Source organism: Acanthochromis polyacanthus, chromosome 7 (genome assembly GCF_021347895.1).
Source record: "Acanthochromis polyacanthus isolate Apoly-LR-REF ecotype Palm Island chromosome 7, KAUST_Apoly_ChrSc, whole genome shotgun sequence".
Lineage (NCBI taxonomy): Eukaryota > Metazoa > Chordata > Actinopteri > Pomacentridae > Acanthochromis > Acanthochromis polyacanthus.
In genome coordinates this window covers 3,637,175-3,650,917 of record NC_067119.1, presented here as the reverse complement: position 1 = coordinate 3,650,917, position 13,743 = coordinate 3,637,175, and the positions used below count along the sequence as shown (strand labels likewise).

Here is a 13,743-nt window from a genome sequence, read left to right as displayed (position 1 = left end):
CATCAGAGAAAATACCTCCTGTTCATCTTAGAAGTGATGCAAAGTGACACAGTCGTTCGACATTTAAGTGATACTACAACACCTTTCCATTGTTACTGTGACTTTATATTCGTGCCATCTCTAAATGTCTGACTTGTCTGTCCTTCCTGCACCTTACAGCTCCACATAATCCTCGTCAGCAGTTCGTGGCCCGAGTTCTGCACATCTCTCCCGTAAACTGTGCGGACTTGTTGTTCCTTTAGCTACCAAACCGAGTGACTGCTGTGGAGGACCGGCCCCGGCACGTCCTCACCTGGATATGGATGTGATGTTGGAGCGGATTAGGACGTTAAAGACCTCCAGGTAATCTTTCTGTCTACTTTACGCTTCGACACTCGCTGCAGCGTTTCTCCCGATAAGACCGGTTGTTCCTCTCTGACGGACAGATGGTCCGGCCTCGTGGTATTCACAGCGTTCCTCTGCAAAGCCCTGCTCAGGAAATTGCCATCTTTAACCCTCGTGTCGTCCCGCGGGTCAAAATTGACCCGTTTTCAAGTTTGAAAATGTGGGGGGAAAAAATTATTTTCACAGTGAAACTTCTGATGTCCACATTTTCAACATTTTTGGGAAATTTTTGATCATTTTTGGTGGAAAAAAGAAATGTTAAAAATGTTTCTGAAGAACATTCACATAAAAATCAACCAAAATCCAGCAAATTTCGCTGGATTTTGGTTGATTTTTATGTGAATGTTCTTAAATAAAATATTAGAAGTTTTACTGATATATATGTAATCACTTTAGATATTTTTAGGATTTTTTGGAAAATTTTTACTCATTTAAAAAAATACAAGAATTTTCTTGCCAATTTGTGGGATTTTTTTTTTAAATAAAACTTTTAAAGGGAACTTTTACAGACTTATTGGAATTTATTTCCTGAAAGTTTTTGCAAATTTTCAGAAATTTGGGGATTTTTTTGCAGAATTTTTGAATTTTTTTTTCACACAAGGAAACAATATTTTCACAGTGAAACTTCTGATGTCCACATTTTCAACATTTTTCGGGAAATCTTTGAACATTTTTTGGTGGAAAAAAAGAAATGTTAAAAATGTTTCTTTAAGAACATTCACATAAAAATCAACCAAAATTTCACTGGATTTTGGCTGATTTTTTTGTGAATGTTCTTAAAGAAAATATTAGAAGTTTTACTGATATATATGGAATCACTTTAGATATTTTTAGGATTTTTTGGAAGATTTTTACTCATTTTTTGAAAATATTTACAAGAATTTTCTTGCCAAATTTGGGGTATTTTTAAATCAAACTTTTAAGGAAAACTTTTAAAGAATGATTGGAATTTTTTCTTGAAGGTTTTGCAAATTTTCAGAAATTTGTGGATTTTTTTTTGGATGAATTTTTTTGAGACAAGGAAACAATATTTTTTGGTCCCTGTAAATGAGGACAACAGGAGAGTTAAATGTAATGCACCATTTACAGCACACTAGCATAGATAAATCCTTATCGTTCCCAGTAATAATTACAGACTTCTCTGTAATTTCTCAGCAAGCAGCCGGTTTGTTTGGATACAAACTTATTTTTCTGTGTACCTGTAAACAGGACATTCCTGTGAGTGGATGCTGGAAATAATGGTTTGTCCTGGAAGCAGTGACATGATACAGCAGAAGAAAGGATGCAAACAAAAACAGGAATTAAGGGGAAGTAGTAAACAGAAGGGAAATTACAAGAGGGGAGCAAATGGGTGAAGTCAGAATGATAAATGCTGCATGAAAATAAAGCAGAAAAAAGCCTGAAAACAGCGGAGAGTCCATGCAGGGTCCCTCTCTTTTATGGTGTTGTTGACTAAATGCCTTTAAGACCTGTTATTACAGCTTCCTGCCCTGCAGACAGGGGAACTCTGCAACCTTTATTTTTCTGTTTCCTCCCGGTGGATCAGACCAAAACAGTGCGCTGTCAGTGTCAGGTTGGGCTGCAAAGTCATGACTTCTGCTGCTGCTGAGCAGACAAAAAATAAAGAGTGATGACAGTAATTTCTTGAAAGCAGCAGCAGCAGCCTGATTACAGTGACAGGTCAACCAGCCATTTTCCTTAATTACAACATTATGCGCCCTCGGTCCGTCCATTAATTCTTCACGTGTAATTTGGAGCAAAGTCTGCGCAATTAAACAGCCGCAATCCCGTGTGTGTGTGTGTTTAAGCGGGCGGAGGGAGCAGAAAAGCAGCAGCACGAAGAATGAAGAGAGTCAACATTGCAGATTCCTTCCAAGTGACAAAGAATTAATCATTTCCAAAGCGTGCGTCAAACCAAAGCGAACCACCGTGCGTAAAAAGCTCCAAAACATCCGGCACAGTTCTGTATCTGCAGCAAGTTAAAAGCAAAACAGAAGGGAAAAAAAAAAACTCACCGGTGCCACTTTGTACCTGCTGGATCCTCGCACCGGAGCACACATGGAGCTGTGGAAGCACTGCAGCGCGACCAGGCAGCAGCAGAGAGCCAGAGAAGTCCGCATCCTGGCCGCCGTCCGTCCGGAGCTGGAGGCGCGCAAAGGGAGGCAGGTCTGGACGCAGCAGAGAGCGGAGAGGTGCACACGGCTGCGGGATCCGAGGCGACTTCTCTTTAAATAGACTCTGATTTCTTTGTTCTCCTCCGTTTTTTCCTCCACATCCAGTTTACAGGCTGATAATTCCCCCCGCTACCATGTGACTCTTAACCCTTCCGCTGCCGACTCCAAACCCCAGCCAGCCTCCGAGGGTTTCTGTTTTCACCCACCTGTTGGTTTCTGGTTTTCATAAACACCCAGAGTTGAGGTTTTTTGGCAGCACACGTGTAATAAATGTAAATAATTTCCCACATTAAACTCCGGGACGCCGCAGGTTGAGGCTCCCTGCATGGAAACGTTAAATGATTATTCTGAGAGTATTAAAGCCACAAAACACACCACAAGTCTGTTTAAATCCTTTTATAGGCAGAAAAACACACAACAGTGCAGCTCATGTGTACACTGTAAAACACCACACAGGAGTTTAGTCAAATCAACTCAGCTGTTTTTTTAGTTTAATCAATGCAGATTATGAGTTTTGCCATTTTTAATTAAAAAAAAGAGTGGAAATCTGTTAGTGAAGGTGAAAGGAAAAATGTTAAAAATGGAGAAATGCTGTAAAGTTTAAAAATGTTGAAGTAACTCTAAATATAGGCAAAATTGTGATATTTTTACATGTTTTAAATACATATAAACAGTGTAGTTTTACTCATTTGTAAAAATACAGATTTTAGATGTGGGCATTGTTTACAGTTTATGGAATTTTATTTTATTTTTTACAATTTTTACATGATTACAGTGTAAACAAATGTCATTTTTCTGTGTTTTATTTTACCTGTAATTAAACAAAACAGGGAAAATCTGTAGAATTAAGCTACATTGTTTAAATGAATTAAAATATTTTTATGCTTAATATGTAAATTAATAGTTTTTTTCTGTGATTTCACAAAACTGGAAAAATATTTCCAAACAAGATTTTTTTAAATGATTCACTGTTTTGCAGTCCTTATTATATGACTTGCACAACTTTCCTTCCAAAATACAGCAACAATCAGTAAAATTCTGATATTTTTTGCTAATTCCAATACAGTAGAAATGACCTATATATCCAGATATAATATTTTTACATTATGTATTTTTTTCTGTTTTTGTCTTTTTTGCTAGTCAACATATACATTTTTCTTATATATTTTTCTTACAAGTATCATATGCAATTTAAAAACAATAAAAGTAAAACGTGTGAAATATTAGATTAAAAACATTGACCAATTATCAATCCTTAGTGCAAATTCTTTCAAATTAAAACAAATATCTGTAAAATACTGTTTTTTTTTCTGATACAGGAAAAAGTGGTTTGTTTTTTTTTGGTAAACCATTCCTAAAATTTTTGAATTACCATTTATAAAATGTATATTTTTGAAGAGGACTTTGTTTAGAGTTTTGACCTGGTTTTAAATAGTTAACATACAAATTAGTAATTTTTTTGGTGTGATTTTACTTGATATTACCTGTAATGTACAAAAATAGGAAAAATCTGTAAAATAACCAGAAATTGTTTAAATTGAAGGTACATTTGTTGGGCTCAGAATTTTTTGTAGTTTGAGAAAACAGGCATGCTTAAAACCTGCTGTGTGTCTTTGTATATTTACATGAACTTATGGTTGTTTAATTTCACAATTTTTTTATAATTATATATGTATTGTAATACCTATTTTTAAGGTGGCAGGGAAACATATCAGCTGAATGAACGAGAAATGATTCATAGTGTGTGAATTCCTCTCTAACAAATAATCCAGGGGATCTGTTAACACCATTTAATTAAATAAAAAGTCCAATTTATTGGTTTAGATAAACAGACACATGCCCGTCCAAACAGCTCAAAATTCCACCTTAAAAACCCTCTAAAACCAGTGAACATGTTGGTTCTGGTTTGTTTCTCAGACTGAAAAGTAAAAATGACTTTCTGCGGTTTCATCAGTTGCTCTGTTGACGGATTTATTGGTAAAACTTTCTGAACGTTTCTGTGTTTGTTTGGATTCAACAAATGAAGTGATGATTGCTGAGCTGTGGTGGTGTTGAAAGGCAGATTTGTACATAGACAGTTTTTTTCTGATTAAGTTGGGCTCACTGCGAAACAACAAACTCTGGTGTTGAGAAATGAAAAAAACAAAAAAGCTGCAGTTCCTCACGTGTCCACTGGAGGCTGCTTTAAAACCGAGTCAGTCCTCATAGAGCTCCATGTTAAAACATCCAACTTTACAGCTGAAATAAACAAGTTTATAGCCTGGAATTAAAACTGTTTTGGTCTCTATAGATAATTGACCTGTTCAGGAAAACCATAAAAGAGGTGAATTTTTGTACAACTCTCATGTTTAAATTGTATTAGGCCTGAAATATGATGAAGGGTCAATAATATTTTTATGTGTTTTGTCAAAAACACAGATTTGGAAAAAAAAACAAACAGAGATTTGTATCAACTGTGGCATTTTCTTGGACCAGTTGAAAGTCATATTGAGAAGAATCATTTTGGACAATGTAGTTTTGCTCCTTTTTTGACTAATTTTGGACAAAATATTGCAACTTTGCATCAAATATTAAATCACTTTGAACCATTCACTGTCATTTTTAGACTAATTTTAAATCATGTTGGACACATTTTGAGTAATTTCATCCATTTTTTGACAAATATTGAGTCGTTTCTGTCATTTTGGACACGCTTCAAGTAGTTGTCGAGAGAAACGCTGCAGATGTTTTGTCATGTTTGACAGTTTGAGTCATACTGTGTGGTGTTTAGTAGTTTTGGACAATTTTTGGTCACTTTGGTTCATTTTTGACTCGTTTTGGACAAATTCTTGTAACGTATCAAATATTGAATCATTTTGAACAATTTTCTGTCATTTTTGGACAAATGTTGAGACATTTAGATCAAATTTGGGTGAGTTGTGCACAAGTTTATTGGATTTTTTTTAAAGTTTATTTTGGAAAAAATGTCATTTGGACAAGTTTCTATCAATTTTGGACAAATATTCTGTCATTTTAGACGGCTTTCAAGTCGTGCTGAAGAGATTTTGAGTCATCGTGGACAAATTGTGGACAAATTTCAAGTAATTTAGACAGTTTGGGAGTCATTTTGGATCGTTTTTTTGTCACATTAGACAAATTGTGAGTCAATTTCAACAAAGTCTTTGTGTTTCGGTCAAGTTGCACAATTTTGAATCAATTTGTTTTGAGGCTCAAGTAATTTTAGGCCATTTTGAGATTTTTTGGACAAATTTTGATACATTTTAGACAATTTTCTGTCATTTTGGACACATTTGGATGAATGTTGGACAGGATGGATCATGTTTGAGGCGGTTTAGACAACTTTGGAGTCATTTTGAACAGATTTTAAGTCATGTTGGACGTAATTTGTGCTACACTGTGTACATTTTGGACAATTTTCTGTCATTTTGGACAGGTTTTAGTCCGAGTGGACAATTTTTGAGGCATTTTAGACAATTTTGAAGCAATTTTGGACAACTTTCAAATCATGTTGGACATATTTTGAGTCATTGTGGGCAACTTTGAGTAGAATTGTACATATTTTGAGACAGTTTTGGACAAATTTTAAGCCATTTGGACAAACTGTTTAATTTGGGACACATTTTTGCCATTTTGGCCAAATTTTTTAAAACAATACTAATGTGAGAAGTTTTCTTAGCAATTACAGGTGTTGCAGCTGCTCAACATGCGTGTGAATTGAGCTTTTAAACCTTCTGCTAATTACCAACATGGAATTACAAAATCTGTCCGCTCTAATTCATCTAAATGTTTCCCCAAAATGACAAACAACTCCAAAGACAGTAATTATGATGCTGGAAGAGACGCTTTAACGACAGCGGCAGGAGTTCGTGTGACGGAGAATGAATCCCACTCAGAGGTTAAGAATCTGTTGATGTGTTTTCGCAGCTGTAAGACAAAAAACAAAGTGCTCGTTCGGACCCACAGCCGCTTTCTGACCCTCCTCCGTCCCTCTTTATGAGTCAGTTTCTATAATTACAACCACTAATAGCAGCAAAGAATTCAGCTGAGCTTTCCTGTGTGACGGCTTTCTGAAGCCATTTGAACTTAAGGATCTAATAAAATCCAAACTGCGAGCTCAGATGGGGCCTGTTATCTTCAGAGTGTAATGAAAGAGGAAAGGGAAAGCAGCTCTAAGAAAGTGACACCACTCATTTCTGGACAGGAGACTGTAATTAATGTTCCTGCAGGCAGACAGAAGCCAATTAAAGTCAAAGTTAGCAACAGATTGAACAGGTTGGTCTGTTTGAGCCTGTAAATTATTAGGATTTAAAGTAGATTAAGAAAATAACCTTCTCACAGATGTCAAAAAAAAAATAAATCCAGAAACATTTGAAAATAGTTGTGAAATCTACATTTTCATGAAATAAAATGCATTCATTTTCAGTCAGTTTACTTTCATTTTGAGTCCTTGTTTTCATTCTTTTTCCATTCCCGTTTTTAGTTGCTGTTTTCTATCACAGTTTCAGTCACTTTTCTGACACGTTCAACCTGTTTTCAGTTGCTGTTTTGTTTAATTTCTGTTTTCAGTTTTTCTTTTTAGTCCCTTTGTGCTTTTGTTTATGTATGTACTAAATGAACTAGACACAACATTTTTAGAAAACCATATCTTGGAGGTGTTATAGACATATTTTTTTCACTTTGGACAGAGCCATGCTTGATTAGCCTAGTTAAGCTAGGCTAGGCTAAGTACAGTTGAAATCCTTTTTATTTAATGCACAGAATGAAACACAATAGAAGAATCTATAATCTGAAATATATATATATATTTAAAACTTTTCCTTTAACACCAATAATTGGCAAAGCAAAGTTTTATTTTCAAACAGTTTTGGCTTTAAGATCCTAGCTAGCTTGCTAGCTGCATCACTTGTACATTAGCTGAATAAAAGCCAGAAGACCATGCTTCACGTCATGATAATGCCACCATCATGCTTCATCGTGATGCTGCCACCACCATGCTTCACGTCATGATGCTGCCACCTCCATGCTTCACATCGTGATGCCGCCACCATCATACTTCACATCATGATGCTGCCACCACCATTCTTCGCGTCATGATGCCGCCACTACCATTCTTCACGTCATGATGCCGCCACTACCATTCTTCACATCATGCTGCCGCCACTACCATTCTTCACATCATGCTGCCGCCACTACCATTCTTCACGTCATGCTGCCGCCACTACCATTCTTCACGTCATGATGCCGCCACTACCATTCTTCACGTCATGATGCCGCCACTACCATTCTTCACGTCATGCTGCCGCCACTACCATTCTTCACGTCATGATGCCGCCACTACCATTCTTCACGTCATGCTGCTGCCACTACCATTCTTCACGTCATGATGCCGCCACTACCATTCTTCACGTCATGCTGCTGCCACTACCATTCTTCACGTCATGGTGCCGCCACTACCATTCTTCACGTCATGCTGCTGCCACTACCATTCTTCACGTCATGGTGCCGCCACTACCATTCTTCACATCATGCTGCCGCCACTACCATTCTTCACATCATGCTGCCGCCACTACCATTCTTCACGTCATGCTGCCGCCACTACCATTCTTCACATCATGCTGCCGCCACTACCATTCTTCACGTCATGCTGCCGCCACTACCATTCTTCACGTCATGATGCTGCCACCTCCATGCTTCACATCGTGATGCCGCCACCATCATACTTCACATCATGATGCTGCCACCACCATTCTTCACGTCATGATGCTGCCACTACCATTCTTCACGTCATGCTGCTGCCACTACCATTCTTCACATCATGCTGCCGCCACTACCATTCTTCACATCATGCTGCTGCCACTACCATTCTTCACATCATGCTGCTGCCACTACCATTCTTCACGTCATGCTGCCGCCACTACCATTCTTCACATCATGATGCTGCCACCACCATTCTTCACGTCATGCTGCTGCCACTACCATTCTTCACATCATGCTGCCGCCACTACCATTCTTCACGTCATGCTGCCGCCACTACCATTCTTCACATCATGCTGCCGCCACTACCATTCTTCACGTCATGCTGCCGCCACTACCATTCTTCACGTCATGATGCTGCCACCTCCATGCTTCACATCGTGATGCCGCCACCATCATACTTCACATCATGATGCTGCCACCACCATTCTTCACGTCATGATGCCGCCACTACCATTCTTCACGTCATGCTGCCGCCACTACCATTCTTCACGTCATGCTGCTGCCACTACCATTCTTCACGTCATGCTGCCGCCACTACCATTCTTCACATCATGCTGCCGCCACTACCATTCTTCACATCATGCTGCCGCCACTACCATTCTTCACATCATGCTGCCGCCACTACCATTCTTCACGTCATGCTGCCGCCACTACCATTCTTCACGTCATGCTGCCGCCACTACCATTCTTCACGTCATGATGCTGCCACCATCATACTTCACATCATGATGCTGCCACCACCATTCTTCACGTCATGATGCCGCCACTACCATTCTTCACGTCATGCTGCCGCCACTACCATTCTTCACGTCATGATGCCGCCACTACCATTCTTCACGTCATGATGCCGCCACTACCATTCTTCACATCATGCTGCCGCCACTACCATTCTTCACGTCATGCTGCCGCCACTACCATTCTTCACATCATGCTGCTGCCACTACCATTCTTCACATCATGCTGCTGCCACTACCATTCTTCACGTCATGATGCCGCCACTACCATTCTTCACATCATGCTGCCGCCACTACCATTCTTCACATCATGCTGCTGCCACTACCATTCTTCACGTCATGATGCTGCCACTACCATTCTTCACATCATGCTGCTGCCACTACCATTCTTCACGTCATGATGCCGCCACTACCATTCTTCACATCGTGATGCCGCCACTACCATTCTTCACATCATGCTGCTGCCACTACCATTCTTCACGTCATGATGCCGCCACTACCATTCTTCACATCATGCTGCCGCCACTACCATTCTTCACGTCATGCTGCCGCCACTACCATTCTTCACGTCATGATGCTGCCACCATCATACTTCACATCATGATGCTGCCACCACCATTCTTCACGTCATGATGCCGCCACTACCATTCTTCACGTCATGCTGCCGCCACTACCATTCTTCACGTCATGATGCCGCCACTACCATTCTTCACGTCATGATGCCGCCACTACCATTCTTCACGTCATGATGCCGCCACTACCATTCTTCACGTCATGATGCCGCCACCACCATTCTTCACATCATGCTGCCGCCACTACCATTCTTCACGTCATGGTGCCGCCACTACCATTCTTCACGTCATGCTGCTGCCACTACCATTCTTCACGTCATGGTGCCGCCACTACCATTCTTCACATCATGCTGCCGCCACTACCATTCTTCACATCATGCTGCCGCCACTACCATTCTTCACGTCATGCTGCCGCCACTACCATTCTTCACATCATGCTGCCGCCACTACCACTCTTCACATCATGCTGCCGCCACTACCATTCTTCACGTCATGCTGCCGCCACTACCATTCTTCACGTCATGCTGCCGCCACTACCATTCTTCACATCATGCTGCCGCCACTACCATTCTTCACGTCATGCTGCCGCCACTACCATTCTTCACGTCATGATGCTGCCACCTCCATGCTTCACATCGTGATGCCGCCACCATCATACTTCACATCATGATGCTGCCACCACCATTCTTCACGTCATGATGCTGCCACTACCATTCTTCACGTCATGCTGCTGCCACTACCATTCTTCACATCATGCTGCCGCCACTACCATTCTTCACATCATGCTGCTGCCACTACCATTCTTCACATCATGCTGCTGCCACTACCATTCTTCACGTCATGCTGCCGCCACTACCATTCTTCACATCATGATGCTGCCACCACCATTCTTCACGTCATGCTGCTGCCACTACCATTCTTCACATCATGCTGCCGCCACTACCATTCTTCACGTCATGCTGCCGCCACTACCATTCTTCACATCATGCTGCCGCCACTACCATTCTTCACGTCATGCTGCCGCCACTACCATTCTTCACGTCATGATGCTGCCACCTCCATGCTTCACATCGTGATGCCGCCACCATCATACTTCACATCATGATGCTGCCACCACCATTCTTCACGTCATGATGCCGCCACTACCATTCTTCACGTCATGCTGCCGCCACTACCATTCTTCACGTCATGATGCCGCCACTACCATTCTTCACGTCATGCTGCCGCCACTACCATTCTTCACATCATGCTGCCGCCACTACCATTCTTCACATCATGCTGCCGCCACTACCATTCTTCACATCATGCTGCCGCCACTACCATTCTTCACGTCATGCTGCCGCCACTACCATTCTTCACGTCATGCTGCCGCCACTACCATTCTTCACGTCATGATGCTGCCACCATCATACTTCACATCATGATGCTGCCACCACCATTCTTCACGTCATGATGCCGCCACTACCATTCTTCACGTCATGCTGCCGCCACTACCATTCTTCACGTCATGATGCCGCCACTACCATTCTTCACGTCATGATGCCGCCACTACCATTCTTCACATCATGCTGCCGCCACTACCATTCTTCACGTCATGCTGCCGCCACTACCATTCTTCACATCATGCTGCTGCCACTACCATTCTTCACATCATGCTGCTGCCACTACCATTCTTCACGTCATGATGCCGCCACTACCATTCTTCACATCATGCTGCCGCCACTACCATTCTTCACATCATGCTGCTGCCACTACCATTCTTCACGTCATGATGCTGCCACTACCATTCTTCACATCATGCTGCTGCCACTACCATTCTTCACATCGTGATGCCGCCACTACCATTCTTCACATCATGCTGCTGCCACTACCATTCTTCACGTCATGATGCCGCCACTACCATTCTTCACATCATGCTGCCGCCACTACCATTCTTCACGTCATGCTGCCGCCACTACCATTCTTCACGTCATGATGCTGCCACCATCATACTTCACATCATGATGCTGCCACCACCATTCTTCACGTCATGATGCCGCCACTACCATTCTTCACGTCATGCTGCCGCCACTACCATTCTTCACGTCATGATGCCGCCACTACCATTCTTCACGTCATGATGCCGCCACTACCATTCTTCACGTCATGATGCCGCCACTACCATTCTTCACGTCATGATGCCGCCACCACCATTCTTCACATCATGCTGCCGCCACTACCATTCTTCACGTCATGCTGCCGCCACTACCATTCTTCACATCATGCTGCTGCCACTACCATTCTTCACATCATGCTGCTGCCACTACCATTCTTCACGTCATGATGCCGCCACTACCATTCTTCACATCATGCTGCCGCCACTACCATTCTTCACATCATGCTGCTGCCACTACCATTCTTCACGTCATGATGCTGCCACTACCATTCTTCACATCATGCTGCTGCCACTACCATTCTTCACGTCATGATGCCGCCACTACCATTCTTCACATCGTGATGCCGCCACTACCATTCTTCACATCATGCTGCTGCCACTACCATTCTTCACGTCATGATGCCGCCACTACCATTCTTCACATCATGCTGCCGCCACTACCATTCTTCACGTCATGCTGCCGCCACTACCATTCTTCACATCATGCTGCTGCCACCACCATTCTTCACGTCATGATGCCGCCAGCACAGTGCTTCACGTCATGATGCCGCCAGCACAGTGCTTCACTTCATGATGCTGCCACCGTCATGCATCGCTTCATTTAATTCCAGCATCAGTTCAGGTAAAATCAGTTTCCAAATTTTAAATGACATTAACTCAAGCAAACGCTAAAAGATGGCTTTAATGTTTTCTTTAATGACATTTTTTAGATGTCATGATACAGCATCTTTCAGAACCAGCACTACAAACCGCCCTGATCATTAAGTAAAGCTGAGAGGTGATGAATAGTTAATAAAAAGAACAATTGTTTCATGTTAATGATTAAAGAAGCTGTCATTGATGTTTAGTCATGGTTTTGTTTTACTGCACCTGCAAAGTGTGTATTTGCGTCCATCCATTAAGGCTGAAACTAAATCATTGAGATAATTTCAGCTTGAGGCGGACATCTGAGAAATATTGTAGCTCCGGCTCAGATCTACTGTGTTTTGATCATGCTCCACATAGTTTTACTGTGTTTGAAAAGAAAGGGTTCTTGATCTCCGGCAGCTCCGTTACTTCATTCACTCTGGACTTTCCACATTATTGTCTAAAGTGAGCAGATTTAAATGAACCAACCTGCGCTGTACCAGCCATCGTCATCATGTGAATTATATAAACAAGCTATCTCATGTTCCCCACAGATGGTCCCAGTACGTTTTCCTTCTCGCTGTTTTTTTACAAGCGCTGGCAAACCGCCAAAACATGACAGCAGCTCACAGTTAGAGAAGAAATACGCCTCAAAATTAGGATCCAAGTCGCTGCCAAGTCCAATAAAGACTCAGGAATCTGCCTGAGTGACACCAGTGGAGAGGAAATGCTGAAAACTTGGAGTTTCTCATAACGTGATAATGAAGGTACAAGGAAAACCCATGGAATTTAACAGACAACCGCTGCACAAAGTTAAACAGCAACATCCAAGTTTAATCAGTTGTTTGTTGAGTCATTGCAGTCAAGTTCAGCCCTCTGTGAGGGTGTTATCATGTTTGCTCTCTTAATCTTTTGTGATTCCTTCTTACTCATTACATGGATTAAGTGTTTGTAGGGAGCGGGAGGTTGGTGACCTAGATAGAAGAATTCACCTACTAGGAAGTTCTACCATTTGGTTCCTCTTTAACCTTGAGTCGAGGTCAATTTAATTCCCTTTATTTTTGGAGAATTTATCCCCCAAAAACAGACTCTTTCATGTCAAAGTGAAAGCCGATTTCTGCACTCAATTTATTAAAACAATTAATAGGTGCAGCTTTGGTTGCAGTTCCATCTTTGATCCTGTTGGTCTCGATCATCCTGAACATCTGTACACTGAAATTTTACCTCATTCGTCTTCATAAAACTGATAAAGCTCTGTCAGGTGATACTGCTACTTCTGTGCTTCCTGTCATGATGCTGCCACCACCATGCTTCACATCATGATGCTGCCACCACCATGC

The 13,743-nt window shown here is 41.6% G+C and overlaps 1 protein-coding gene across 1 annotated transcript in view; it reads right to left on the bottom strand.

Moving 5' to 3' along the window:
* The window catches only part of mmp11a (matrix metallopeptidase 11a), a 46,939-nt gene extending 44,295 nt beyond the window's left edge, over positions 1–2,644 (bottom strand). The window contains exon 1 of the mRNA XM_022218557.2: positions 2,400–2,644. Coding sequence (XP_022074249.1) covers positions 2,400–2,504 — 105 coding nt within the window. The 5' untranslated portion in view covers positions 2,505–2,644. The remainder of the gene's footprint in view (positions 1–2,399) is intronic.
* Between the last annotated feature and the right edge of the window lie 11,099 nt (positions 2,645–13,743).